Source organism: Diplodia corticola (genome assembly GCF_001883845.1).
Source record: "Diplodia corticola strain CBS 112549 chromosome Unknown scaffold11, whole genome shotgun sequence".
Taxonomy (NCBI): Eukaryota; Fungi; Ascomycota; class Dothideomycetes; order Botryosphaeriales; family Botryosphaeriaceae; genus Diplodia; species Diplodia corticola.
Genome location: NW_017971490.1, coordinates 474,264 through 499,077, shown reverse-complemented (window position 1 = coordinate 499,077; position 24,814 = coordinate 474,264). Strand labels below are relative to the sequence as shown.

General features: G+C 56.8%; 9 protein-coding genes across 9 annotated transcripts; 5 read left to right on the top strand and 4 right to left on the bottom strand.

Moving 5' to 3' along the window:
• Window positions 1–614: 614 nt before the first annotated feature.
• BKCO1_11000156 (pre-rrna-processing protein esf1) lies at window positions 615–3,008 on the bottom strand (the record flags this gene model as incomplete). The annotated part of the gene is made up of 2 exons (XM_020270340.1): window positions 615–2,851; window positions 2,942–3,008. 2 exons carry the CDS (start codon window positions 3,006–3,008, stop codon window positions 615–617), a joined length of 2,304 nt encoding a protein of 767 aa, XP_020132779.1.
• Window positions 3,009–3,357: 349 nt separating this feature from the next.
• On the top strand, window positions 3,358–3,657 carry BKCO1_11000155 (uncharacterized protein; the record flags this gene model as incomplete). The annotated part of the gene is made up of 2 exons (XM_020270339.1): window positions 3,358–3,586; window positions 3,644–3,657. 2 exons carry the CDS (start codon window positions 3,358–3,360, stop codon window positions 3,655–3,657), a joined length of 243 nt encoding a protein of 80 aa, XP_020132778.1.
• A 2,305-nt stretch (window positions 3,658–5,962) lies between these two features.
• BKCO1_11000154 (quinone oxidoreductase) lies at window positions 5,963–7,380 on the bottom strand (the record flags this gene model as incomplete). Its single annotated transcript, XM_020270338.1, has 3 exons — window positions 5,963–6,185; window positions 6,281–6,907; window positions 7,070–7,380. 3 exons carry the CDS (start codon window positions 7,378–7,380, stop codon window positions 5,963–5,965), a joined length of 1,161 nt encoding a protein of 386 aa, XP_020132777.1.
• A 623-nt stretch (window positions 7,381–8,003) lies between these two features.
• BKCO1_11000153 (glycoside hydrolase family 72 protein) lies at window positions 8,004–9,634 on the bottom strand (the record flags this gene model as incomplete). The annotated part of the gene is made up of 4 exons (XM_020270337.1): window positions 8,004–8,936; window positions 8,996–9,283; window positions 9,340–9,445; window positions 9,507–9,634. 4 exons carry the CDS (start codon window positions 9,632–9,634, stop codon window positions 8,004–8,006), a joined length of 1,455 nt encoding a protein of 484 aa, XP_020132776.1.
• Window positions 9,635–10,624: 990 nt separating this feature from the next.
• On the bottom strand, window positions 10,625–11,948 carry BKCO1_11000152 (mrna decapping hydrolase; the record flags this gene model as incomplete). The annotated part of the gene is made up of 4 exons (XM_020270336.1): window positions 10,625–10,863; window positions 10,912–11,102; window positions 11,177–11,603; window positions 11,879–11,948. The coding sequence occupies 4 exons, from the start codon at window positions 11,946–11,948 to the stop codon at window positions 10,625–10,627; spliced, it is 927 nt and encodes a 308-aa protein (XP_020132775.1).
• Window positions 11,949–12,215: 267 nt separating this feature from the next.
• Window positions 12,216–12,864, top strand: BKCO1_11000151 (dna polymerase delta subunit 4; the record flags this gene model as incomplete). Its single annotated transcript, XM_020270335.1, has 2 exons — window positions 12,216–12,641; window positions 12,697–12,864. 2 exons carry the CDS (start codon window positions 12,216–12,218, stop codon window positions 12,862–12,864), a joined length of 594 nt encoding a protein of 197 aa, XP_020132774.1.
• Window positions 12,865–13,727: 863 nt separating this feature from the next.
• BKCO1_11000150 (mannan polymerase ii complex anp1 subunit) lies at window positions 13,728–15,817 on the top strand (the record flags this gene model as incomplete). The annotated part of the gene is made up of 5 exons (XM_020270334.1): window positions 13,728–13,807; window positions 13,866–14,548; window positions 14,599–14,918; window positions 14,969–15,705; window positions 15,763–15,817. 5 exons carry the CDS (start codon window positions 13,728–13,730, stop codon window positions 15,815–15,817), a joined length of 1,875 nt encoding a protein of 624 aa, XP_020132773.1.
• A 672-nt stretch (window positions 15,818–16,489) lies between these two features.
• BKCO1_11000149 (sec7 domain-containing protein) lies at window positions 16,490–21,683 on the top strand (the record flags this gene model as incomplete). The annotated part of the gene is made up of 7 exons (XM_020270332.1): window positions 16,490–16,886; window positions 16,940–19,482; window positions 19,539–19,828; window positions 19,877–20,611; window positions 20,662–20,768; window positions 20,819–21,201; window positions 21,288–21,683. The coding sequence occupies 7 exons, from the start codon at window positions 16,490–16,492 to the stop codon at window positions 21,681–21,683; spliced, it is 4,851 nt and encodes a 1,616-aa protein (XP_020132673.1).
• A 1,738-nt stretch (window positions 21,684–23,421) lies between these two features.
• Window positions 23,422–24,751, top strand: BKCO1_11000148 (arabinogalactan endo-beta-galactosidase; the record flags this gene model as incomplete). Its single annotated transcript, XM_020270331.1, has 2 exons — window positions 23,422–23,624; window positions 23,893–24,751. 2 exons carry the CDS (start codon window positions 23,422–23,424, stop codon window positions 24,749–24,751), a joined length of 1,062 nt encoding a protein of 353 aa, XP_020132674.1.
• Between the last annotated feature and the right edge of the window lie 63 nt (window positions 24,752–24,814).

Here is a 24,814-nt window from a genome sequence, read left to right as displayed (position 1 = left end):
TCCCCCGCTTTCCCCGTCTACTGGCCACGTGAGCCTCCCTTTTCTTCTCGTTGGATTGCGTTGCGCGTGCATGAGAAGCGACAAAAGTGTGTAGTGAGCGATGCGGAGCAGGGCGTGGATGTTGGTGTCGGTCCAGGCTAATAAACTTGTCTTCTTCGAGAGTGATTAGAGAATCCATCTTTTGGATTTGGCACAGCGGAATTTCACACGAATTCTCTTTGGTCCTTTTGGTCAATTCACTTTGGGTCACCGAAAACGACGTCTATTGCGACACAATGAACAGCTACATACGAGGTAATTTGAAGCACCACTTTTCGATAGATGGGAAGTATCAAACCTGTCAATGTGAAAAGAAAAAAAATGTGCCCGTCCGAGAGCTCCCTCGACATATGCTGAAATTATAATCGAAATTGCATCGAATGTGAAAGCCCCCTTCCCTTGACAACCGGTCCATGCCGGTTCTTTTTGGTGGAGGGAATGCAGCATAGCTTACTTCCACGCAACCTGTGTGCGAATTCCTTCATGGAACAACAAAAAAAAACGAATTACTCCAACCCAATGCATATGATCTCGTCTTCTCCCCCAACCTTTTCTTTTTCATCCCTCCGCATTCCCTACGCCTTGGACTTCTTCGTCTTCCCCTTGACCCTCTCGACGAGCCTCTTCAAATCGTCTTGCTGCCTACCCCCCTCACCGCCCGCACCCTCGCCCTTCTTCGCCCTCTTCCCCCTGCTGTTGCTGACCTCGGCGGCGGCGGCCTCCTCCTCCTCGCCCCTGCCCATCTTCCTCTTCTTCCTGCCTTCCTCCAGCAGCGCCTTCATGCCCTTGGTGCCCCTGAAGCGCGGGTTCGTCGGGTCGATGGCGAACTCGTGGCTCTCGAACAAGGCCTTGAAGCGGGGGTCCTGGGTGTCCATCTGGAAGCCCTCCTGGTCTTGTTCCGGCGGCGCGTTCTCCGCCGCTTCGTCGCCCTTCTTGGCCGCCGCCTTCTTGGCCCATTTGCCCTTCTTCTTGCCCTTCTGCTTCTCCCCCTTTTCAATCTCGTTGATGTCGAAGTGGCGCAGGTGCGAGCGGCCCTCGTCCTCGGCCATGAGCAGCTCGAGCTGCGCGCGCTCGGCCGCGCTCTTGGCGGCCTGCGCCTCGCGCTCCTCGCGCTTGCGCTGCTTGTCGGCCTTCTTGGCCTCCTTGAAGGCGCGCTTGCGCTCTTGATCGGGGTTCTCGAAGAAGGGGTCGTTGAAGGGATCGGCGGCGGCGGCGTCGTCGTCGTCGGCAACCTTCTCTTCCGACGAGTCGGCGCCATCGGCATCGGCATCGGCATCGTCGCCGCGCACCTTCGCGAGCGCCTCCGGGTCGTCCGGATCGAGGCCCATGGATCGCGCCTTGGCGCGGTCCTTGCGGCGCTGCTTGCGCTCGCGCTCCTTGCGGACGTACTTCTCCTTTGTCGACTCCTCGGGCTGGTTCTCGAAGACGGCCTTCTTGTCGGCCTTGCCCGACGACAGCCCGGACGTGAACGTGATCTGCATGTCCCCGACCGGCTTCTTGTCCGCGTCGCGAGCCTTTTTGGTGCCGGCCGGCGCGCTGCCGGCGTCGAGGCCGAGCGCGGCGCGCAGCTTTGCGGCCTTCTCTTCGCGAGCGCGCTTTTTGGCGTCTCTGTTGGTGGTTCCGGTTCCGGCTGCTGCTGCTGCTTCGGCTTCCGAGTCGCCTTCGGAGCCGGCGTCTTCGTCGGACGAGCTGTCGGAGCCGATGTATGCTGCCAGGTCGTTGTCGTCGATCTCCTGTTGGCTGAAGGCGCGTTTCTGGATCTCCTTTCGGGAGTTGTCGTCGGCGTCCCAGGTCAGCTTGACGCGCGAATGGGTGAGGGCATCGGTGACGAAGTCGTTGGGCCGGTAACCGTCGGGAATACGTTTGCATTCGTCACGCGGCTTATCCTCGTCGAAGGACACGTCGTCGGGCACGAAACGTAGGTCGAAAAAGTTGGCGCTGGAGAGATACTCGCGCCCGTCCATGTTGTCGTAGATCTGCCGCGCTGTTCCAGCGGAATCGGCGGTAATGACAGCATAGTAGTAGCGCAGGCGCTCCAGCTGGTATTGACGCAGCGCCTTGGAGTCGAACTCGTCACCCTTGTCCTCCTGCAACAGTTCGTTCTTAATCTTCTCTTCCTCGTCATCTGAATCCTCTTCGGACCCGGAAGCTTCAGAGTCGTCTTTTTTGTTCTTTGCGAAGATCTCCCGCGGCGGACCCTCGAGCTCTTCCCGCTCCATGCGCTCGCGGCCAAATTCGCTGGGATAGACAGTCACATTGAGGATGCGACCGCCTTCGGGCGCGAAGCTGTTTGCGACAGCCATGAGGTCCGCGGCTCGTATGTTATCCCAGTCCAGGTTCACGACCGCCAGCCGCGGCGTAGCGTCTTCCATCTCCTCAATCTCGGCCTCTTTCCCGCCAGTGGGGAAATCAAATGCGTCCTCTTCCTGAACCTCGACCTCATCTTCGTCGTCCTCGTCGCTCTCATCTTCCGAAGAAGAGAAACCGCCCTCTCGTGCAGGGTCGTATTTCCTCTCCACCCTAGCCAGCTCCTTCTGCACCTCGTCATCGTCGTCGACTTCGTCCGAGTTTTGCTCTTCGGCTTCCCCGTCCTCGTCCTCGTCCTCGCCTTCGACGCGGTACATGCGCTCGAGCTCTTTTTTGCCAGCATCCTTGGTGATTTTGCGGCCATAACGGTCCACGGAGGCCTTGCGCGTAAAGTCGTCATCCTGGAGCATGTGCGCGAAACGCTTGTCGACGGTGACATGTGTGCTTTTCTTCGAGGGCAGGCGGAATCGGGGATCGGAGTGGATGTTGGCGAAACGGGGATCAGCTGTAGAGAATCCGAATCAGTCAGTCCATCTACATGCTGAGAAGTGGTTTTCGGAGGGCAGTATAGCATTTCCGCGCGTAGAAAACTCACAGATGATGGCACCCGATCTCGATTTCGAAGCGCCGCCCTTGGGGGTCTTTGACTTTGAAGGAGCCATGGCGAAGCGGGTGGGAGCTGCCGCCGCGATTGCAGGAGCGGAAAATGCGTGGACTGGGAGAAGATGGTACGCGCTCGAGTAAAAGAGGGCAGTTGAGAACAGAGAGTAGCTGCGCGTCGCAGGCGTGGATTTTTCCCAGGGAAGCCGAAGTAGGGCCGGTATCGATAAGGAACGTTCGCCTTTCGTCATAGGGTTAGCCGCGGATTTAAGTGGCCGGGCCTTCCAATGCCTGTCGCGTGCCAGGCCATCACGCCAACAACTCAACAACCTTCTCCACACCGCTGCTTCGAAGCCTCGTATCCTTTGACCAGTTCCTTCCCTCCCAATTGACCTTTACGAGTCCTGCATCATGGGTCTTAACGCGCTCTTCACGTATGTTGGCTCCGCTAGCTCTTCCCCGCATTCTGCTTCCCCGGATGCATCCAGGAGCTCGACTGACATGGTCTGGTCGCACAGCCGCCGCGCCTTCGGCATCACCTTTGCTGGACTGAGTGCTTCTTACCTGCTGCTCAAGACTGCCCACCCCCACGCCCAGCAGAGACCTGCTGGCGACTACCGCGTCGAGACACACCGCTCTGGTAAGTGCTGCTTCCGCTTGTTGCACTCGGAACTAGCTGTCTAACGTTTCGCCGCAGGTGGTGGAATCTAAGCACGGAAATGAACCTCAATGCACTGTGTCACAGCAGTGGACTGTCCAAGTCTTGTTCCAGGCACATCTGTCACTCCTCTCTGCACAGATACGTCTCGGTCTTGGCTTTGACGGCGTCTTTCGGTGGTAATTCGACTGTAGCGGGTTTGGCTGCGATCCGAGATCGAAAATTGCTAGCGAAGATAGAATCAACATGGAGCAGCGCGAAGGGTCGTCCTCAACTAGGAAGGGAGCAGTCGAGGCCATTGTACACGAAACGACTGCATATACGTCGGCGTTATGGAATTGGCGTTACACAACACCCAAGTAGATATTACTGAAATTCACTCTTTTCCATCTCAGGAACCATCTCGGCATCCCAGTTCTATACACCGTGTACGTTGGTTCGCTAAGGGTCATGAGGCCGGCGGGGAGATCCTCTTGCCCGAAAACGTGCCCCACCCCCTCACGCCACTCGGAAGATCGACGTCACCAACCAACGACCCCTCCTCTTCTCCGAGGATCAATAAGCAGCTTTCCCCGGACATCAGTAAACAGCGCTAATACTGGAGCCGTCTTACTAGCGCATCATAGCTGATAGAAATACTCATCATAAATGGACGTGGCGCTTGACGTCTTGCATTCCGTTCAGAGAATCAGTCTCCACTTATACAATCCTGTCATAGGCTTGGGCAATTCACACAATGCCGCTCTATATCGTTTCTCACAAAGACCCCCTCAACCAATCCCAATGCGACGAGCTCGCCGCTGCAATCACAAAAATCCACACGACTGTCTTCACTACCCCATCTCTGTTCGTCAATGTCAAGTTCGAGGACGCCTCAGACGTTGCTTATTACGTAGGCGGCAAACCTGTAAGCAAAGTCTCGATCCTTGCATGAAAGCGTGCGACTTCCGGACGCTCCCCCGAGCGACGTTTCTATTTGTGCGCCACATGTGGAAGTCGAATCCTTCATCTGGACTTAAAGTCCGACCTTTCTTCTCGTATGACCGTTTTGGCATGCCGTGTTTCCCTTAAGCAGCAACCCATAGGACATCGCTGCGTGCGGAGGAATAGGATCAATATGCGTTTCTGAGGGAGCAGCGCTCTTTCACTGGGGGCGCGCGCGCGTGCGTGCGTGCGTACTGTTTTGTCGTGTCGCGTACTTCACTTTCCTTTCTCTCTCAACAACAACAACAACAACAAAAGGTTCACACACACTCCATCATCATCCAGGCCCGCGTAAACGCCATCCACGCCCACACCCGCACCGGCTCCTCGCGGCCCCGCGGCATGTACGACGAGCTGTGCCGGCAGCTGCGGCAGGCCTGGGAGCGCCATCTGCTGCCGGGCGGCGGCCCGCCGCTCGACACCATCTTCGTGCACGGCACCATCGTCGCCGGCGAGGAGAGGGGCTTCATGCTGCCCGAGGCGGGCGCCGACCTGGCGTGGATGAAGGAGAACGTGGCCGAGTTCGAGCGCAGGGCGCGCGAGGGGGACGAGGATATGAGGGGGCTGGTGGAGGAGTGTCGGGCTTTGGGGGTGGGGGTGTGTGATTGAAATGTTGGGGGATGAGGGGGGCGCGAAGGGGAGGGAGGGATTGGTGTCGTGGATGGGCCAGTGTTGGCAAGCATATTCGTGTGGAAGAAGCAAATCGATGTGAAGTGAAGCTTGTCTGTGTGTCACGGTTCATGTCACTCTGAATGGATCATCACGTTCGGAATCAATCAAGGAAAAATATAGATTTTTGACCCCCAGCGCGTAGACTCTGGGTACAGACATGCTGCAGCCCACCCACCCCGTCCTTTATAGGTAGTCGTCACCAGATGCTTCGCTCAGAAGACGATGCCAAGACATCGCCTTCTGGCTCTGCACCCATTGCTCTTCATCTAAGCCCGAAGGCAAAGGAGAAAAGACTTGAACTTAAAATAAGAGCCTAGGTAAGGAGGAGAAGGAAGAAGGCAAAGAGGAAAGAACTGAAGAAGAAAAGAAAAGCTTGGAGTGGGGAGGAGGGGGGGTTTATATAAGTTTTTGGGCGACTGTGACTGGCATGATGGGCAGCTGATCGGACCCTGCTCGCTTAGGGCAAGAGCAACCGGTGTTGGTGCCTAAAGTTGGTCTAAACAGGGTAACTCCAACAGCATTATCACTCACTTGGCTCACTTAGACAGACCACAAAGGTGAATTAACACGCTCCAAAGATTATTACAACCAACTCAACGCTAGTCTCACTTGACGTTGCTCTCACTTCCCAGATCGAGCTTGACGACTTATCTGATTGACTGATACATGTACCCGTCTCTTGAGGTCGTTCGCTTACACTGTTCATGGCTTCAGCAGCAGCTTTCCGGTAGTTTTCCTTCCCTCCAGATCCTGGTGCGCCCTAGCAACCTCCGCCAACGGATACACCTCGTGGATGCGAACGTCGATGTTGTGCTTCTCAATGAACTCAAAAAGCTCAGAAGTGTACTGGTCAAACTCCTCACGGGTACCAAGGTAGTTGAACAACGTGGGCCGAAGCAGCTTCGCGTTCTTCGCAGAGAGGCGCCTACACATCGCACGCAAAAGAGTCAGCAATCGCTCTCACCGGTCTCGCACCGGCCAGTCAGTCGATCAACCAGGAAAAGGGCAGGCAACACATACGCAATCGTCACCGGCGGCACCGCCCCGCTCGCATTCCCAAAGCTCACCATGCTCCCCTTCCGCGCCAGACTCTCCATACTAACATCGAACGTCGCCTTCCCCACGCCATCAAACGCCGCCACCACGCCCGCCCCGCCCGTCACCTCCCTCACCTTCGCCACCACCTCCTCCGCGCCGTAACCCACCACCACCTCCGCGCCGTTCCTGCGTGCCAACTCCCTCTTCGCCTCGCTGCTCGCCGTCCCCACGGTGCGCGCCCCCACCGCGCGCAGCAGCTGGCACAGCCACAAGCCGACGCCGCCCGCCGCCGCGTGCACGAGCACCCAGTCGCCCGCGCGCACCGCGTGCGCCTCGCGGATCAGCGTCAGCGCCGTGAGCCCCTGCAGCAGCGCCGCCGCCGCGACGTCGGCCGCCACCCCCGCGGGGATCTTGGTCGCGTGCGCCGTCGGGACCGCCGTGTATTCGGCGTACGCGCCCGTGCCCATCCAGACGATGCGGTCGCCGGCGGCGAGGCCGTGGAGGTCGGAGCCGCTGGAGCTGGGGCCGGTCGAGACGATGGAGCCGGAGGCTTCGCGGCCGAGGGTGTAGGGGAAGGAGGGGGCGGGGTAGAGGCCGCTGCGGAAGTAGCTGGAGGGAGGGCGGGAAGGAGGGATCCCGATTGTTAGCTGGGGGGGGTTTTTTTTTTTGGATCGTGTGCTTGGATGGATGGATGGATGGGGGGTTCTGGTGGTTGTAAGGGTCCCCCGATGGAATCGGAGGTTGTGCGTCGAAAGAGGTCGTGGTACTCACGTGTCGATGTAGTTGATGCCGATGAAGTCGTTCTTCACCAGCACTTCGCCCGCCTTGGGCTGCGGGACGGGTAGGTCTGTCTTGTATTGCAGGACGTCCGTTCCGCCCGTCTTCTCGACGATGACGCCCTTCATGGTCGCCGGAATGCTGGTGGACGCCATTGTTCTCACGGTGACTGTCGATTGCGGGGCTGTGAGGGGGGCTCTGAGGTGTGAAGTGATGGCGAATAGTCTGCTGCGCGCGAGCGGAGCGGAGGTCAGACGGAGTGATGAAGATGCCAATGCGGTGCGTGGGAACGCTCTGAAAGGCATTGGACTACAGTGGTGTGAGAGCGAAAGCCGTCTGGGTATGCCAGTGCTTGGCTTATCAATCAAGCATTATCAAATGGGGGGAGCTATGGAGCTCGCAGCTGTGCGGAAAAGCCCCGCATCGCGTCATTCCATCGCGATGCGGGGACTTCTTAAGTCCGAACAGGGAATCCCACTAGTGCATACTGTACAATCCTTACACAAAGCATCCGAGCGGCTCGCGAAGAAAAACATCTTGAAGCCATCGTCTGGACGCCGTTCAATGTCCTCGTTTCGGAACGCCGTTATGACTTCACGAATGGATGATGCATATAATAAGAAATATCACAGATGACCTAAGCCATTAGTACCGGGGTACCTATCAGTGATAACATCACAAAAAGGGACACGCGTTGCGCCGAAGCAAATCTATTTTCGATTAAAACCCCTCATCTATACATGCTCTCAAATACCCATAGCTAGCCACTAGCCTGCAGTGGGACAAAAACACGCTATGCCAGTGAAGTGAAAATGGGGGAGCCTTTGGAAATGCATCCGATTAACTAGAAAGCCCCAGAGCCGAAGAAGAAGCGGAAATACTTGTCATGGAACACATCATAAGCTTGTAAACACTATGCTTCCATGGTCTAGCAAAGCATGATGGCAAGAACGGCAGCGAAGACAAGAGCGCTGGTGCTCTTGACGCCAACCTTACCCGCAGCACCCTCCGCGGTGCTGCTGGACGAGGAGCCCGAGGTGGTGGAAGACGAGTTGCTGCTGCCACTGGTCGTGGAACCAGAGCTGAGCTCGCTGCCGCTAGGAGTGTTGCTCTCGCCATCAGCAACCTTGCTGATCTTGAGGCTCTTGATCTCGCTGCCGTCAGTGCCGTAAATGGCGACAGGGACAGCCGTGGTGGTGACGTCGACGATCTTGCCGGTGTTGGGGTTGTCAAGACCGCTCTTGATCCAGCTGGCAGCCTTGGTGGGAGTCGAGGGGATATCCCAGTCGGCACCGAACGTGTCGTCGTCAATGAGGCTCTTCACGCACTTGGGAGGAGTGATGGAGGTGCCCGTCTCGTTCTGGGACTGGATCAACGAGATGTCCAGCTTGTTGAACTGCTTCTGCAGGTTGTCGAAGTCGGTCCTCAGGGTGACGGTGTTGTTGTCGTTGATGACAACGAGACCGTAATCGGCCTCCTCCTGGGTGTACTCGTAGACCAGACCACCGGAAAGGGAGGTCATGTTCTCGCCGTACAGGGCCTGGACCTCATCGAAGACACGGGGCTGGACCTCGTTGCAGCCGTACTCGGAGAAGAAGACGGGGATGCTGCTGTTCTTGAACATGTCGACAAGGTCGCTGTAACCCGAGGACGAGAAAGTAGCATCGCCACCGCACCAAGAGTACGAGTTCAGGCCGAAGAAGTCGGAGCGAGACATGTCGTTCTCGTCGCCGTCAATGGCGCACTGGAGGTACTCCCAAGTGTCCTGGAGGACATCCTGGACCTGGGCAGCAGAGTAACCGACAGGGATGGAGCGGTCGGCATTGTTCTTGATGTACTCCTTGAGGTCACGCTGGACAGCCTGTGATGGTCGTGAGCAATGGCTTTCTAGACACAATTGGGAGCGAGCAATGAACGTACGCGGATGTAGGGCGGGTTCTTCTCAGACGAGTCAACGTCGTTGATGATCTCGTTGGCGCCGAAGAAAGCGAGAGTGTTGGGGTAGTTCTTGAACGCATCCACCATCTTGAAGACGCGCTCCAGGTAGTCGGCGTTGTAAGAGTTGGCGGGCTGGGAGCGGTCGATGCTCTCACCGGCGAGGGGAGAGTTGACGTCAAGCATCATGTAGATGCCGACGTAGTTGAAGATGCTGGCGCACTGGTCGTGGTCTCCATCGGGATCGACGTTGTAGACACGGATGGTGTTGATCTGGGAGCAGGGGTCAGCACGTGGAGCGGCTGGCATGCGGCTGGAACCGTTCTTACGCCCAGCTGCTGCATGATGGCGGCGTCACGCAGGCACGCGTCGCCATCGGTCAAGGGGTCCTTGCCGGAGGCCTCGTTGTAGCCGGCCTGTCCGCCGGGCTGGTAGCTGCGCGAGGGATTAGCAACTGCGATGCTGCTCCTGAAAATCAAGGCAACCAGGGACGTACTCAACGCCAATGATGTAGAAGCGCTTGTTGGTCTTGGGGTCGACGAAATCCTGGCCGCTGATCTCGAGCGTGTTGACAGCGGCGGCAGAGCCCGCGAGCAGGGCCGGCAGAAGGTACTTGACGAGCATGGTGTCGTTAGGCGGCGTCGGCTAAGATAAGCGCTGCTGCTGGTTTGTTTTGATGCGTGAGTCTTCGTGGGGCGTGGTGGTTGCGTATGCGTCCAGAGGCCGGGCTCTTGGAGGCGTGGTAAGGAGCGGAAGGCACAGAGACCGAAAGAGCGTGGATGAAGGAGTGGAATACGCAAGCAAGAGCAGCCGCAAGCAAGTTTATGGTCGAAGGATCGCACGATTGGAGCAGGGCAGCGGTCTGAGATATCGGCTACGCGACCGGGGGCGCTTTGGCCCAGGCGCCACCCACGCCGCGACCCCAAGCGCCTGCCATCACGAGCCGAAATTTCGCCCCTAATGAGCCAAGGATCTTGAAACGCCTTCCAAGATCCGCTGGGTTTCACGCCGCGTCTGGGCATCTCTATGTGCCGCTCCGTCGACTGGCCTTGCGGGCTTGTTTCTTCACGCGGGTCCGCCGCCTCGACCTGCAGGCCGGCGTGGGCGGGCCTGCGCCTCTGCTGCACCAAGGCGTCGAGCCGCCCCGCTGCCAACCAGTCCGTCGAGCGCGCTTGAGCTGCGCATCGCGCCCGCCCGGCGCCAGGCGAGCCCGTCCGCCAGGGCACAATAATTTGTGATTGGCCGCTCGGCGGAGATTTATGCAAGATCTAATAAATGCACTGCGCACATCGTGCAAAGTTCGCCTCGCTGATCCTGCCCCATCAGGGCATACAGACGGGGTCCCTTCTCTGAGTCTATCCCTCTACAATCGTATCCTCCGTCCTCCGACGGCCCTTTGTCTGGGACGCCTGTTTGCATGAAGTCGCTTGACCAACCGGAGACCTCCCGCCGCCTCTCCTATCTTTCACTATAGCGGCCTCTAATCCGTACACTTTGTTTCATTCGCCTGTTTGAGGTGCCCGCATGGGTGCAACGCCAAACGGCCAGCCGCCGCCGACCGCTCGAAAAGGCGAGAGATTCCCCAACCAGAGCTTATGCCCCTCGCCGTATCGGTTACGAGGCTCCGCTACCTCTCAGTGGCTCGAAGATCTCGGTCCACAGCTCGCTAGCTTCGCCCACGGTGTAGGTCAACGACATGTCCGCCATGCCCGCCGTCTCGTCTGCGCCAGCCACGTGCTCGAGCTGGCTGATGATGTTCTCCAGTCCCAAAGCTTTTCCTGTGGCCTGGGTTGCACCGGCCTCGAGAGCCACGTGCACTATGTGAACATGGAAGTGATAGTAGGTTGGTTGATCTGCGATCGTCAGAAAGGAGATGAGTGTGTGACGTCTGCGCAACATACAGTGGATGTAGAGTTTGAGCTGGTCCCTTTCCAACTCAGGATATAATTTCACTGTCGCATCTAGCAGCTTTGCGCGCATGTGCTTGAGCCATGTAATGTGCGTTTTGTTGAGGTCTCTCACAGACCAAATGTCGCGACGCTCTACAAGGCCAAGCAGGTGGAGGCTGGCCATGGTCTTGCGGTCCCAATTGCTGCATGAAAGGAGGCGGGGTTAGCATAGCATACCACACTATTGTGGACGATCGTGCCGGTCAGGAATGCTCACAGGTCCGGCAACACGAGGAACCCCTCTTCTCCGTGCTCGCGAAAAAAGACATCCTCTTGCTCAGTGCGTCCCTCGATGATGTTGAACACCCAGTTGAGCCTTCCTTCTTCCCGCTGCTTTTGCATGTAAGGACGCACATGATCCCTGTAGATTTCCGGCGTTTCGGTCACCATGCGAACCCCTTGCTGCGAGTACTTCTTGATGTGTTTCTCGCTGCAAGGCCAAATCAGATTCAGCTTGAGGTCAGGTGGCTGGGTGGAATTTTGGGAATCCGCCGCCGTGGCTGCAAGGAACCAAAAGTAGATGTCATTGGCTCCAAGGTTCTTGATGTTCGCCAGTGACGATGTGAAGCTCTCCAGGTGGGCAGGCTCGACTGAGAATGCCGCCCGCTCAGCGATGAGAAGCGCCGGCTTGTTTTGGATGGAGCCTAGAAGCACGAGTCTACGACCTGCTTGGTCTGCAGCTCACAATGAATGAATGAGCGCATGCTGCAGGAAGAGGCGCGAGTGGGGAGGGGGGGAATAATTTAATAACCACACACGCAGTGCTGGGCAGTCGAAGCGATGGTCCGTACGTAACGATAAGATAAAATGAAAGCGAGCTTAACGTGAACTATGTCATGACTTCGACCACACAAGGCTGCGTGTGTATTAAATTGCTTCGGGGAGTTCGTATTGTGAAAATGTGGCTCATTCGAGTTACCTTGATTGAGGAACTTGTCCAGCTTGAACTGTGGGATCAGAGCTTCCGCCTCTGCATTCGTGGTTGCCATGATGCTCTTGCAGGCGCGTAGAGAGTCGTGATGATGAGGATTGGCTCTGGAGCGTCGGAAGTGTCTGGGTGGTTGCGCCGCTCACGGGACTTCGCGAAGCGCGACTTGCGCCAAGCCATTTGCCCCGTACCCATCGTCATAGGCAACGCACCGGTTCCTTCGACGCCATCCCCACTCACATCCTGGCATCACATCACGCATTTCTATCTTCCGCCGAGCCAATCGCAAAGATCCTGATTCCATTCCACCGACACCACATCCACCGCAATGCCTCCCAAGCGTCGCGCATCCGGTCCGCAGGCCAGGCAGGCAACGCTAGCCTTTCATGGCACCTCCAACCGAGTGACGAAGCCGCGAGGCTCGCCGACGGGCAAGGCAAAGACCACGAACAAGTCCAAGCAGGACCCGAGCTTGTCTGAATCAATCACCGAGACGAACTTGAAGGCCGAAGCGGACCCCGATCCGACCGAGCCCACCACCTCAGAACTTGCCATCGCTCAGCAGTCGCAGAAGGAGGCCGCAAAGGCAGAAGTCCCGTCCGAGGAGAAGGAAGCGAGTCGCATCACAGAGGCGCAGATCAAGAAATACTGGAAGGAAAAGGAGCGTGTGAGGAAGGCGCCACGGGTACACCAGCAGGACGTCAGCCTCCACGAGAAGGTGCTTCGAGAATTCGACACGAGCGGAAGGTACGGGGTGAGTGCGACCGCAGTGAGGCTCTTCTCTTAAGACCATGACTGACACGAAGCAGCCATGCATTGGCAATGCACGCATTAAGCGCTGGAAGCGCGCACACCGCCTCGGCCTGAATCCCCCCCTGGAGGTTCTAGCGGTGCTGCTGAAGGAAGGCAAGGACAACACAAAGGCGCAGCGTGCTCACATCGACGAACTGCTGGTCTCGCGCTTTGTGGAGACATGAAACGTTGCGAGCCAAGGAGGGACTTCTTTGCATCTATCGATATGTGAGACTGTCGTGGGGGCACAGAAGGGGCTCCTTTGCATCTGTGTGATATTTGAGTACAACTAACGGGTTGGCTGCAAGGCGTTCGGTGCAGGCGGGCTGGGCTGGGCTGGACTCGGGGCGGTATGCTGACGCTGGGGCCTCGGGCGGCAGAATTTCGACCACAATACACAGCTGTGGTCGCAACTGTCATCACGCTCATTGCTTGGAAATCTATAGCTAGTCAGAGCGTAATACATGAATCAACGATGTTTCGCAATCGGTATAGGCCGCAGACCTACAAAAAGTTAGGCGGGTGCGCAAAGCCCTGGCGGGAGTCGCAAAATAGCGCAGGATCGTCTGTATCTCGTATCGCGTCGAAGCTGCAACGGCGGGCTTGTCAGCCGCCGCCGCAGCCAAGGGGGCGCTTTCCTGTGCGCACCTTTAGGACACCTCGCGGCTATCGTTCTTTGCGACGGAGACTCTGCACCGATCATCATTCTGGGCTGTGACGTTTGGGCTAACGGCAGGGAACGGCAGCGGGACGGCATTGAGCTAAACGGAATCCCTGCGGATCTGCCTCTAACGAGCCACCTTGGCCGTAGGTCGAGCCCGTGGAGACGCACCTTCGCCCGCAGCTCTTCCGCCACGACCTCACCCACAATCCACCCGACCGCCTGGCGATCGCTTCGCCTCGATCTAAGCTTCCCCAAAGCCCGCAATTGCGCCCCGAGCGTTTACAGTCTTGAAGGTGGCTGGACCTCCGAACCGTACCTCCTGAGCCGTCGGGCGGGTAGTTGCAGGCTTTCGTCGTCTTGATGCTACCTCTTCATGGCAAAACAATGCACCGCCACGGCTTCGCCAACGGCTACGCTGGCTACAGCACGGGCGGGCAGCAGACGTTCCATATCGAGCCTCACAAGTGCGCATCCGCTCCCCGCGAGATTCGCCGTCGTCCTGCTAACCAGCCGTCTCTGCAGGTTTCAGCCGCGCTCCACGCCGGCGCAGCGAAGACGTCGGTCATTATTCATTAGAATAGGCCTTCTCTCCGCCGTCGTTGTAACTTCGCTCTTCCTGTTTTCCTCGGGCTTCAGGGCAGCTGTCGGCCCCGTCCTGACGCTCGGCCTGTTCTCCGCCTCGCCCGACTTCCAGCTCGAGACCGTTCGCTACTACGACCTCAACAATGTGCAAGGCACGGCGCGGGGCTGGGAAAGAGAAGAGCGCATTCTGCTGTGCGCTCCGTTGAGAGATGCGGCGCCGCATTTGCCCATGTTCTTTGGACACCTGCGGAACCTAACGTATCCGCACAATTTCATTGATTTGGCGTTCTTGGTTGGAGATTCGAAAGACAACACACTCGAGCTGCTCTCAGAGCTACTGGAAGGACTGCAAGCGAACGAGGACCCCACGCAGCATTTCGGAGAGATTTCTATCATGGAGAAGGACTTTGGTCAAAAGGTCAATCAAGACGTGGAGAGCAGGCATGGCTTTGCTGCGCAGGCTGGCCGGAGAAAGTCTATGGCCCAAGCGCGCAACTGGTTGTTGAGCGCAGCCCTGCGTCCTACGCACAGCTGGGTATACTGGCGTGACGTGGACGTTGAGACTGCACCGTTCACAATCCTGGAGGATCTTATGCGCCACAACAAGGACATCATAGTACCCAGTATGTCGGCACTCATTCTAGACTCTCGAATTTTGGCTAATGCGCAGCAGACGTGTGGCGACCTCTGCCAGATTGGCTCGGCGGAGAGCAGCCCTACGACCTAAATTCGTGGCAAGAATCCGAAACGGCTCTTGCTCTCGCGGACACCCTCGACGAAGACGCTGTCATTGTCGAAGGCTATGCAGAGTACGCAACGTGGCGTCCTCATCTTGCTTATTTGCGGGACCCTTATGGAGATCCTGATATGGAAATGGAAATCGATGGTGTCGGCGGTGTCAGCATTCTGGCCAAGGCTAAGGTCTTCCGGTCCGGCGTGCATTTCCCAGCCTTCAGTTTCGAGAAGCACGCAGAAACCGAAGGGTTTGGCAAGGTGCGTTCTCTTAATTCATTTTTGGTCGATGCATGCTAATTCAATCGCAGATGGCCAAGAGGATGAAATACTCTGTTGTTGGGCTCCCACACTACACCATTTGGCACTTGTATGAGCCAAGTGTCGATGACATTCGGCATATGGAGGAAATGGAACAAGAAAGGCTTGCAAAGGCACAAGAAACCCAGGAAAAGGAGGACCGTCTAAAGAAGTTGAAGGACACTTTCGAAACCCCGTCTGATCAGTGGAGAAAAGACAAGGCGGATATCAGAAAGATAGCTAAGGAGGAGTATATGGAAAACGAGAAGGACGGAAAGACCAGCAATTCTGATCAGACGGACTCCAAGGCTCAGACCTCGAAGGACGATTCCGCGAAGGGTAGCTCCGGGAAGGACAGCTCCGGGAAGGACAGCTCCGTGAAGGACAGCTCCGTGAAGGATAGCTCCGTGAAGGACAGCTCTGTGAAGGACAACTCTGCAAAGGACAGCTCTGCAAAAGACAGCTCCGCAAAGGACAGCTCTGCAAAGGATACGCTAGCAAAGGACAGCCTCGCAAAGGACAATCTCGCAAAGGACAGCTCCGCCAAGGAACAGACTTCGAACAAGGACCACGCCGAGTCGTCCAAAGCCAAGGCTGAACAAGTCAAAGAAGAGCAATCGAAGAAGAACCAGAATGCCGTCGAGCGGGCGAAGGCTGCACACGCAAAATTCGAGGCTGAGAAAAAGGAAGCCGAAGAGAAGTCCGACAGGGACCAAGTCACGGGAGAGAAGAAGGCGGAGGCTCCTCTGTAAGTGTTCCAGGACCACGATAGATGCGATGGATTGGACACTAACACAGGTTCTAGTGTGAAAGATGATGGCAAAGACAGTGCCAAGCAGATCAAAGACCCACTCGAGTAAATGCTCGGAATTTAGCTTCATATACGGTTGAAAACTTTGTAATTGTGTTTCCGCACATTTCGCATGCACTACTTCTCTTCAGGGGGCCTTGAGGCGCGGCAATGAGAAGACTCGGATAGGCAAACAGGAATTGGGTGTGGATTTTGAGATCAGGCAATGTGGGGACGAGGGAGACTGCATATGTGTGACGGTCGTTCAACGTGTGATTGACATGCAGGCTGCTGGCGTTTGGGGAATCATCTGGAGCTGTACATAAGATAGAGTGGAAGAATTCCGAGGGTAGCTGTGCTTGCCTCCAGCGGCGCACCTGTAGGATACCCAGCAATAATGCCCATTGGCATCCAACCGATCCACCAGCGCCAGAACCGTGCGCACGGGAAGTTTTCCGAGTCGAGATGGCTGGATATGTGGAGTGCTTGGCAGTGCAAGGTGTCAACTCGCGGCGGACTTTGCCCGCTTCCGTGCGGCAGTAAGCTTTGACCTAGCAGCGCAAGATACCTGAGCATCCACCACGCGCCCACCGCCCGCGCAGTCTCACTTTCCTCCGTCCGATGATGGGAAGCTGAAGCCCACGACCCTGCACAGCTGCGAAAGAGCCGGCACTACTCCACCGCCCTTCACCACCCTTCCCCGGCCGTCTCCCTGCTCGCCCGCCGCCGAAGCTCAGCAACCATGGCCGCCGATGGCAGCACCCAGCCGGACTCCTCGACCCAGGCGGCGCTGCAAGGCGTGCCAGAGTTCCACCCGCGCACGCGCGCCATATCCGCCTCGATCGACCCCGTCGCGCTCGTCGTCACAGAATGCATCACCGTCACCTCGGCCATGCGCAAGCATGCGCGTTGGGCCCAGTCTTCCGTGTCCGCCATCCTAGGCGGCGGCGCCGCGAAGCCGCTGGCCATACAGCGCATCGAGAAGGGCGAGGGCAATGCCGCGAGCATAAAGCTGGGCTCCGGCGACGATGCCCTCGCCGGACGATGGGGTCTCCGTGGCAAGAAGGGGAGGAGCATGCAGGACAATCCCCTTATGTCGGCCTTCACGCGCCTACGAAGTGACTTGAAGGGCTGCAATGGTAAGGACATGGACATTGGCAGTCTAGGATGCTCTTTTCTGACGCAGATGTAGATATCCGCAGCTTCGACACGCCCGCCTTACTCCATCCGTTCCTACAGGTCATCCGCTCGTCGTCGACCTCCGCACCCATAACCTCGCTGGCGCTGATTGCCATAACAAAGTTCCTCTCCTACAACATCATCGGCCGCGACTCGCCCCGCTTGCCTCTGGCCATGCAACTTCTTTCGTCCGCCATCACACACTGCCGCTTCGAGGCCACTGATACTGCCGCGGACGAGATTGTACTTCTGCGGATATTGAAGCTTATGGAGAATATGATTTCCGGGCCAGCTGGTGATCTATTGAGCGATGAGAGTGTTTGCGAAATGATGGAGACTGGCTTAAGCATGTGCTGCCAAATTCGCCTTTCCGAGGTTTTGCGGCGGTCTGCCGAAATTGCCATGGTTACCATGTGCCAGGTGATTTTTGAGAGATTGAAGCATCTCGAAATTGAGGCAGGTGACGACCCGGGAGCTCTTGAGGCTAGCACCAAGGACGACATGAATGCCGTCAAAATGGACCCAACGGCGAACGGAGACTCTTTAGCTGTACCGGGGAGCGTGCCCGAAGCATCACGGTCTTCAACGAGTTTGGAAAAGACCCCAGACGGAAGCGAGGACAACGGGAATCCCAACGGCAGCCAGCTGCATCTTCCGCTCGTTGAAGAGGACTCTGAGGAGGAGCAGATCATCAAGCCGTACTCTCTCCCATCCATACGGGAACTTTTCCGCGTTTTGGTGGACCTCCTGGACCCTGACGATCGACAGCACAATGACACCATGAGGATCATGGCTCTCCGGATCGTCGACGTCGCGCTCGAGGTTGCGGGTCCCTCAATTGCAAGTCACCCAAGTCTTGCATCTCTGGCCAAGGACACTCTTTGTCGCCACATTTTCCAGCTCGTTCGGTCGGAAAACATTGCAGTGCTGAACGAGTCGTTGAGAGTAGCGTATACTCTATTGGCCACGTGCAGAGGCGTCTTGAAGCTCCAACAGGAGCTTTTCCTTTCGTACCTTGTCGCATGCTTATTCCCTCGTGTTGACATACCTCAGGAAGCCAATATCGACCCTGCGCTCTACGAGGGTGTTCCTCAGGCCCCCAGCTTGGTCAAACCCGCACCCCAGGCAGGATCAAGCAGCGGTCGATCTACCCCTGTACCAGTGAAAGATAGGCAGAGGCTTGGGTTGGAAGGTGGCGCCAGGAAACCCGATGCAAGAGAAGCTATGGTGGAGAGTGTGGGAGCTCTGTGCAGGATACCTTCCTTCATGGTCGAGCTATTTGTCAATTACGATTGCGAGGTCGATCGAAGCGACCTGTGCATGGACATGATTGGATTGCTATCACGCAATGCCTTCCCGGATTCTGCCACATGGAGTACGACCAACGTACCACCCCTCTGCCTCGACGCTCTTCTCGGATTTATCCAATTGATAGCAGATCGGCTGGAAGACGAACCGCAGACGGAGGGCCTCCCAGATGCTGAGCATTTGGTGCGACAGAGAGAGCAGAAGAAGACCATCATCCGTGGCGCCAAGAAGTTCAACGAAAAGCCCAAGGGTGGTATTGCGTTCCTGGTGTCTCAAGGAATCATTGACAACCCGGACAACCCGAAGTCGGTCGCAGACTTCCTCAAGGGAACAACAAGATTGGACAAAAAGGTACTCGGCGACTTTATCTCAAAGAAGGAAAACGAAGCGATTCTGGCTGCCTTCATGGAGACATTCGACTTTAGTGGCCAGCGAGTCGATGAAGCTCTACGACAGCTTCTCAACACTTTCCGTTTGCCAGGAGAGTCGCAGTTGATTGAGCGCATCGTTACCGAGTTTGCCGCGAAGTACTGCGGTGAAAAGCCTCCCGAGGGCATCGCGGACAGAGATTCCGTTTATGTTTTGACGTATGCCATCATCATGCTGAACACCGATCAGCACAATCCAAACCTCAAGGCGCAGAAGCGCATGGCCCTGGAGGACTTCGCTCGGAACCTGCGCGGAGTCAATGGCGGGCAGGACTTCCCGCTTGAATACCTCGGAGAGATTTACGACTCTATCAAGACAAGAGAAATCATTCTCCCAGAGGAGCACGATAACAAGCACGCCTACGACTATGCTTGGAAGGAGCTCCAGATGAAGGTCCAGACAACCTCGGATCTCGTCATTTGCGACACCAACATCTTTGACGCAGACATGTTTGCTGCGACGTGGAAGCCGATCCTTGCGACCCTGTCTTTCGTGTTCATGTCGGCATCAGACGATGCTGTGTTCTCGCGCGTGGTCACTGGTTTCTATCAGTGCGCTCAGATTGCGGCAAAGCATGGCCTGACCGATTGCATTGACCGGATCGTATTTTGCTTGAGCAAAATCAGCACTTTGGCACCTGATGTTCCCCCTAGCACGTCCTTGAACACAGAAGTCCAGGCCGACAAGAAGAGCGAGAAGATCATGGTCAGTGAGACGGCTGTCCGTTTCGGTCGTGACGACAGGGCGCAATTGGCCACTGTCTTGCTTTTCCGTATTATTCATGGTAACGAAGCCTATATCAGAGATGGGTGGAACCAGGTTAGTTATTCCGCGATTCAAACACTCGCAAACGACCCGCTAACGGTTCACTCCAGCTCGTGCATGTTATGCTCAATCTATTCATCAACTCCCTGATACCCTCGTCTTTCTCATCGATACCCAATGCTCTCGAGCTGCCTCCCATCCCTCTTCAAAATCCTGCACAGGTCATCGACCGCGAGCAGAGGCAAAACGAAACTAGTCTCTTCTCTACCTTCGCTTCATCGATTTTTAGCTTTGCGAACGACGAGCCGCCGGAGCCATCGGACGCAGAGATCGAATACACTCTTTGCACGATAGATTGCGTGAACTCATGCGATTTTCCAGAAGTCTTCTCGAACATCAGGTAGGGACCTCTGCACGTATCGCGTGACGAAGATGCTGACTTAGCTAGTCGCATGCCCATCGACTCCCTGCAGTCTATCCTGGATTCACTTCTCGCCCAGATACCCGAGGATTCTTCGCCTCGCGTCATTACTGTGAAGCCTGAGCTACCAGCACCGACTCCTATACGACCAAATGGCAGTAAGATAAGGAGTCAGAGCCCGCAGTACGATCCTTCTCTCGTCTTTGCACTCGAGCTGGCGACGGTCCTCGCGTTGAGAGACGCCGAGGCTACTGAGAAGCTTGGGAAGAGCGTCGCCGATGCGCTGCAAACGGTGCTCCGCGATAACAATGTGCATCCGGTTGTGCTGTCGCGAACGGTGTACTACCTCCTCAAGCTTCTGCGCGAGAGCAACGATCACGACTACATTCGTGCTCCGGTGATTCTGCACACGTTTGCTACGTTCGACCAGGACGTTTTGAAGCAGGTCGCGTCGACTCTGCTCAAGGGCTTGTTGGATTGCATCAATGGGCCCATCAGTCTGCGCAACGAGCTCGTCAACTCGCCCGACTTCTGGACACTTCTACGCACACTCCACACCTCGCCGGAAGTCGCGGCCGATGTTTTCCAAGTGACTGAGAGCCTTACTCTCTCTAACCCTCCGGGCATCTGCGCGGACAATTACGAGGCGGCCATAGCGTTACTCAACGACTTTGCTACTGCGGGAAGCGCTGGTGCGATCGAGGAGCAACGCGGGGACGCCAAGAGGCAGAGGGGCAAGGGCGTCAAGCAGAAGAAGACTCAGTATGTTGTGTTCAGCTCAAATCATGCTAATGAGACTAACCAAATCGCAGAACCAACGAGGTCGTTCTTCGCGGGTCGAAGGCCATGAACATTGTTTTCCAGCTCACCAGTCGCGTCCCCCAGTTCATCGAGCAGTCCCAGCTTGAGACCAATGAAGGTAATATGCTCCAAATTCGGACACTACAAATTGATGCTGACCGCAAGCAGCTTGGAACGCTTATTGGTCACCTATCTTCCAATGCCTCACGAACCAATGCTTGAACCCATGCCGTGAAATCAGGCACCAGGCTCTCGGGTCACTGCAACGGACGCTTCTCTCGAACGACCTCGCCTCGGCGGACCACAAGGAATGGACCAAGATCTTCGGCGAGGTGCTCTTCCCGCTCATCAACCAACTCCTGAAGCCCGAGACGTACCAGAGCGATCCCGGCGGCATGGGCGAGACGAGGGTGCAAGCTGCCACTCTGCTCTGCAAAATCTTCCTGCACTACCTCGTGGCACTGTCCGAGTGGGACGGAATGCTGGACCTGTGGCTGAAGATCCTCAGCATCATGGATCGGTTGATGAACAGCGGGCAAGGCGACAACCTGGTAAGGATTCTCCCGATGACCGGTCGTTTCGTCCACATAACTATCTATCCATACACGGTGGCTAACGAAAAATGCGCGAAACACAGGAGGAAGCGGTGCCCGAGTCTCTCAAGAACATATTGCTGGTCATGTCCAGCGGCGGCTACCTGGCGTCGCCCGACGAGAAGCCGGAGCAGGAGGAGCTGTGGCGCGAGACGTGGACCAAGCTCGACCGGTTCTTGCCCAACCTCATGTCGGAAGTGTTCCCCGAGGAGGCGGAGAAGAGGATGAAGGGCAGCAGCCATCATCATCATCATCAGAAGAGGCTGAGCGTGGCGCAGGGTGCGAGCGCGAGGCCGAGCGTCGATGCGAGCGCTACGGCCGTGGCGTCGGCGGAGAAGGAGAAGGAGGTTGAGGAGGAGGAGGAGAAGGAGAAGGGTGAAGGTAATGTTGAGGGCGAGGCTGAAGGTGAAAGGGCGGCGGCAGACGAGAAAGCGGAATAGAAGGATGAGAGCGCAAGAGTCCTCTGTTTTAGAATGCGGACTTGCACCGGATTATTACTGTCAGAACCGTGAACAGGCTTTGCTTAGTACATAGGACTGATGGGGATGGGGGGTGGGCGTGCTATAGGCATCGATTCTCGTGTTTTCCCGGCACCCATTGTCTCGTACAGTGTTACTGCTCTTTGGAAAGATCAGGGTAAAAAAAAAAGGGCATATCAGTTGCCAAGGTTGCTTTCGATTTCCCTTGGGCTTCGGCCGGCTCGCGCGCGCTCTCTCTCTCTCTCTCTTGGTCGTTCAGCCGCATCGTCAGCTGGTCGGCTTACGCGTCATCAACGGGTGCATGAAGGGTTGCGGGCTGGTGGTACGGGTTTATTTTTAGAGGTTTGGCTGGGTGCACCGGTGAAGTACGCGGCTTTGCGGAGGCGAGCCATGTTACATAGGCTTGCGTGCGGGTAAGGAGGACGGCTTAATGGGTCGGGAGCTGCATCTCTCCAACTGGTGCATGTTTAATGGTTGGTGGGCTTATTTGTATAGTGTCGCATGCGCTATATGCAGCGAGGTTTAGGCAAAATAGTTTTGTTTCCAAGGGAAAGGGAGTGGGTGGGTTTTGGGACCTATTGGCTTGCTCGTGAGGGGTCAATTCAGTCAATTACATATGGTTTAATATCACTGTTGGCTATAAAAGATTCTAGCCTTCACAAAGCATGCCAGGTGAGTTGCGTCATCACGTGGACGATACTATGTTGTTGCCGACGTTTAGAGTAAAGCAATATCGTTCGGGCGCCTTTGTAGTAGTAGAGAGCTTCGTCCCGAGGGCTATGACCGGTGCGGTACCACTTAAGGCCGCGTCACACCTCGGGGATAAAGATGCATCCGGCGGTGTTTCCCCTCTAGTGCCAGATATGGGGTGGGAGGCGTTCAAGGTGAAACATGGCATCTCGAGCCAGAGCGCCTGGCCGCGGCCTCTTTATCTTTTGCGCTCACGCCCCGCGCATTGATGAAGTGCTGAGCCGAAGCTCACTTAGGCCGTCTCGCTTGCTTGGCGGCGTGTCAGCTCTATAAATGCACCAACCACGAGCAAGGGCGCCTTACTCCGACACTCCTGTGGATGCGAAACAGATGAGCCCTTGGCTCGCGGCCCGCACCTTTCCCGTCCGGGTTTGATTCTCTCAGAGAGCTGCTTTGTCTAAGCTCAGTTTTCTCGATTCCCACTGCTTCCGTTATGCCCAAGTCAACCAGCGTACTGTACATGAATACCACGACATGATAAAGCACTTGTTCGGCAACCTGCCGATCGCCTCCTCGGGACCCACAATGAATTCTTCGGGACAAGCCTCCATTTCGTTTCACTCCCGACATGGATGAGTCTGATGATCATCCGCGTCTTGTTTCGGCGATCGGCCCTCGCGCCTCTCCCTGACTGGATGAGAGCCCCAACCTGGCACTCCTTCCCCGCAAATAATTACTTCGGTAGAAACGCATGCGGGCTCGCTTGGAAGTGCAATGCATAGAGCCGCTGTTTGACTCCGTGCCGGCTCTTAAAAGAGTTGCTGCCGCTGTTGCCGGTTATACGTCAGTGGTGCTGTACTTCTATTCCTTCGTTACACTGCGAGACAGCGTGTCCTTCTTTTATACCACCCGTTGTCTTCTGGAAGCACCGGTGTCCCAATTTTACGTCAATCGAATCGAATCAGACTTACGAATTCAAGCACCCGAAACACCAAAGACGAAATCGAAAATGCTGTCCAGGACTCTCATCAAATCTTTGCCATTGATGGCATGCGCCTTCGAAGGCGTCTCCGCCCTTTCCAAGGGCCATGATCTCTCATCTGCGGGATATATGGAAACAGATCAGGGTACAACATGGCTCACTGAGTCCGGCTCGACCAGCACCATCGAAGACATTCTCGGGGCCGGTGGCATGGACAGCGTCAGGCTGAGGTAAGCCAGCACTACATGGCAGGAAAATCGAGGCATCCGGATATGGTCTGTGAAGTATCGCAGGAGCGAATGACAGGAGTTGGATTTCCCATCCAGCCATGTTTGTTCAGATCATGTCTGATCATTCACGCCAATTGAGATCGACCTCTCCATCCCTCAAGTGGTTGCTCAACAGTTGCAATACTCCCCAGGCCCTCTCCGGGTGCTCTATTCGAGCGACCTCAGCCAGCCCGTCAAAAAGACACTGTTGCTAACACCCTACCTCCAGGCTCTGGACCGGCGAGGATTACGGCCTCGACTACACCCTCAACCTCGCCAAGCGCTTCGCCAACGCCGGGCACAAGATCTACCTCGACCTGCACCTCTCCGACACGTGGGCCGACCCGTCCAACCAAGCCACGCCCTCCTCCTTCGACACGTCCGACCTCGCCGCCTCGGTGCGGTCCTACGTCTCGTCGACTCTCCAATCCTTCACCGACGCCGGCGTCACCCTCGACATCCTCTCCATCGGCAACGAAATCATCCAAGGCATGCTCTTCCCCGCGGGCCAGATCGCCGACAACGACTTCTCGGGCTTCGCCGCCCTCTGGGCCGCCGCGCGCGCCGGCGTCGACGACGCCGTCGCCGCGGGCACCGCCAAGCCGTCCGTCATGATCCACCTCAACAACGGCTGGGACGAGGCGACGCTGACGTGGTGGTTCGACGGCCTCTTCGCCGAGGGCACCGTCACGGCCGACATGGTCGACGCGCTCGGCGTCAGCTTCTACCCCTTCTTCGACACCGAGGCCACGACGGACGCGCTGCAGAGCAGCCTCGACTCGCTCGCCTCCGCGTACGGCAAGCCCGTCTACGTCGCCGAGACGGACTGGCCCGTCAGCTGCGACGGCGTCGACCTCTCGGCCGACTTCTCCGTCGACGCCCAGGGCCAGGTCGACTGGGTCGGCGCCGTCGTCGACGTGCTGAACAACGTGCCCGATGGCTTGGGGGCGGGCGTGTTTTACTGGGAGGGCGGCTTCATCAACAACACGGCGCTGGGCAGTGATTGCGATGATAACATCCTGTTCGATGTCAACTGGGGTGGCAGCCCGGCTGCGACGGCGAGGTCGTCGGTGAACATGTACGCGTAAAGGGAGAGTGCCTGATGCGTGAGAAGTGGCGGGATGACTTGTTGGCGAAGAGGGGGTGGGGTT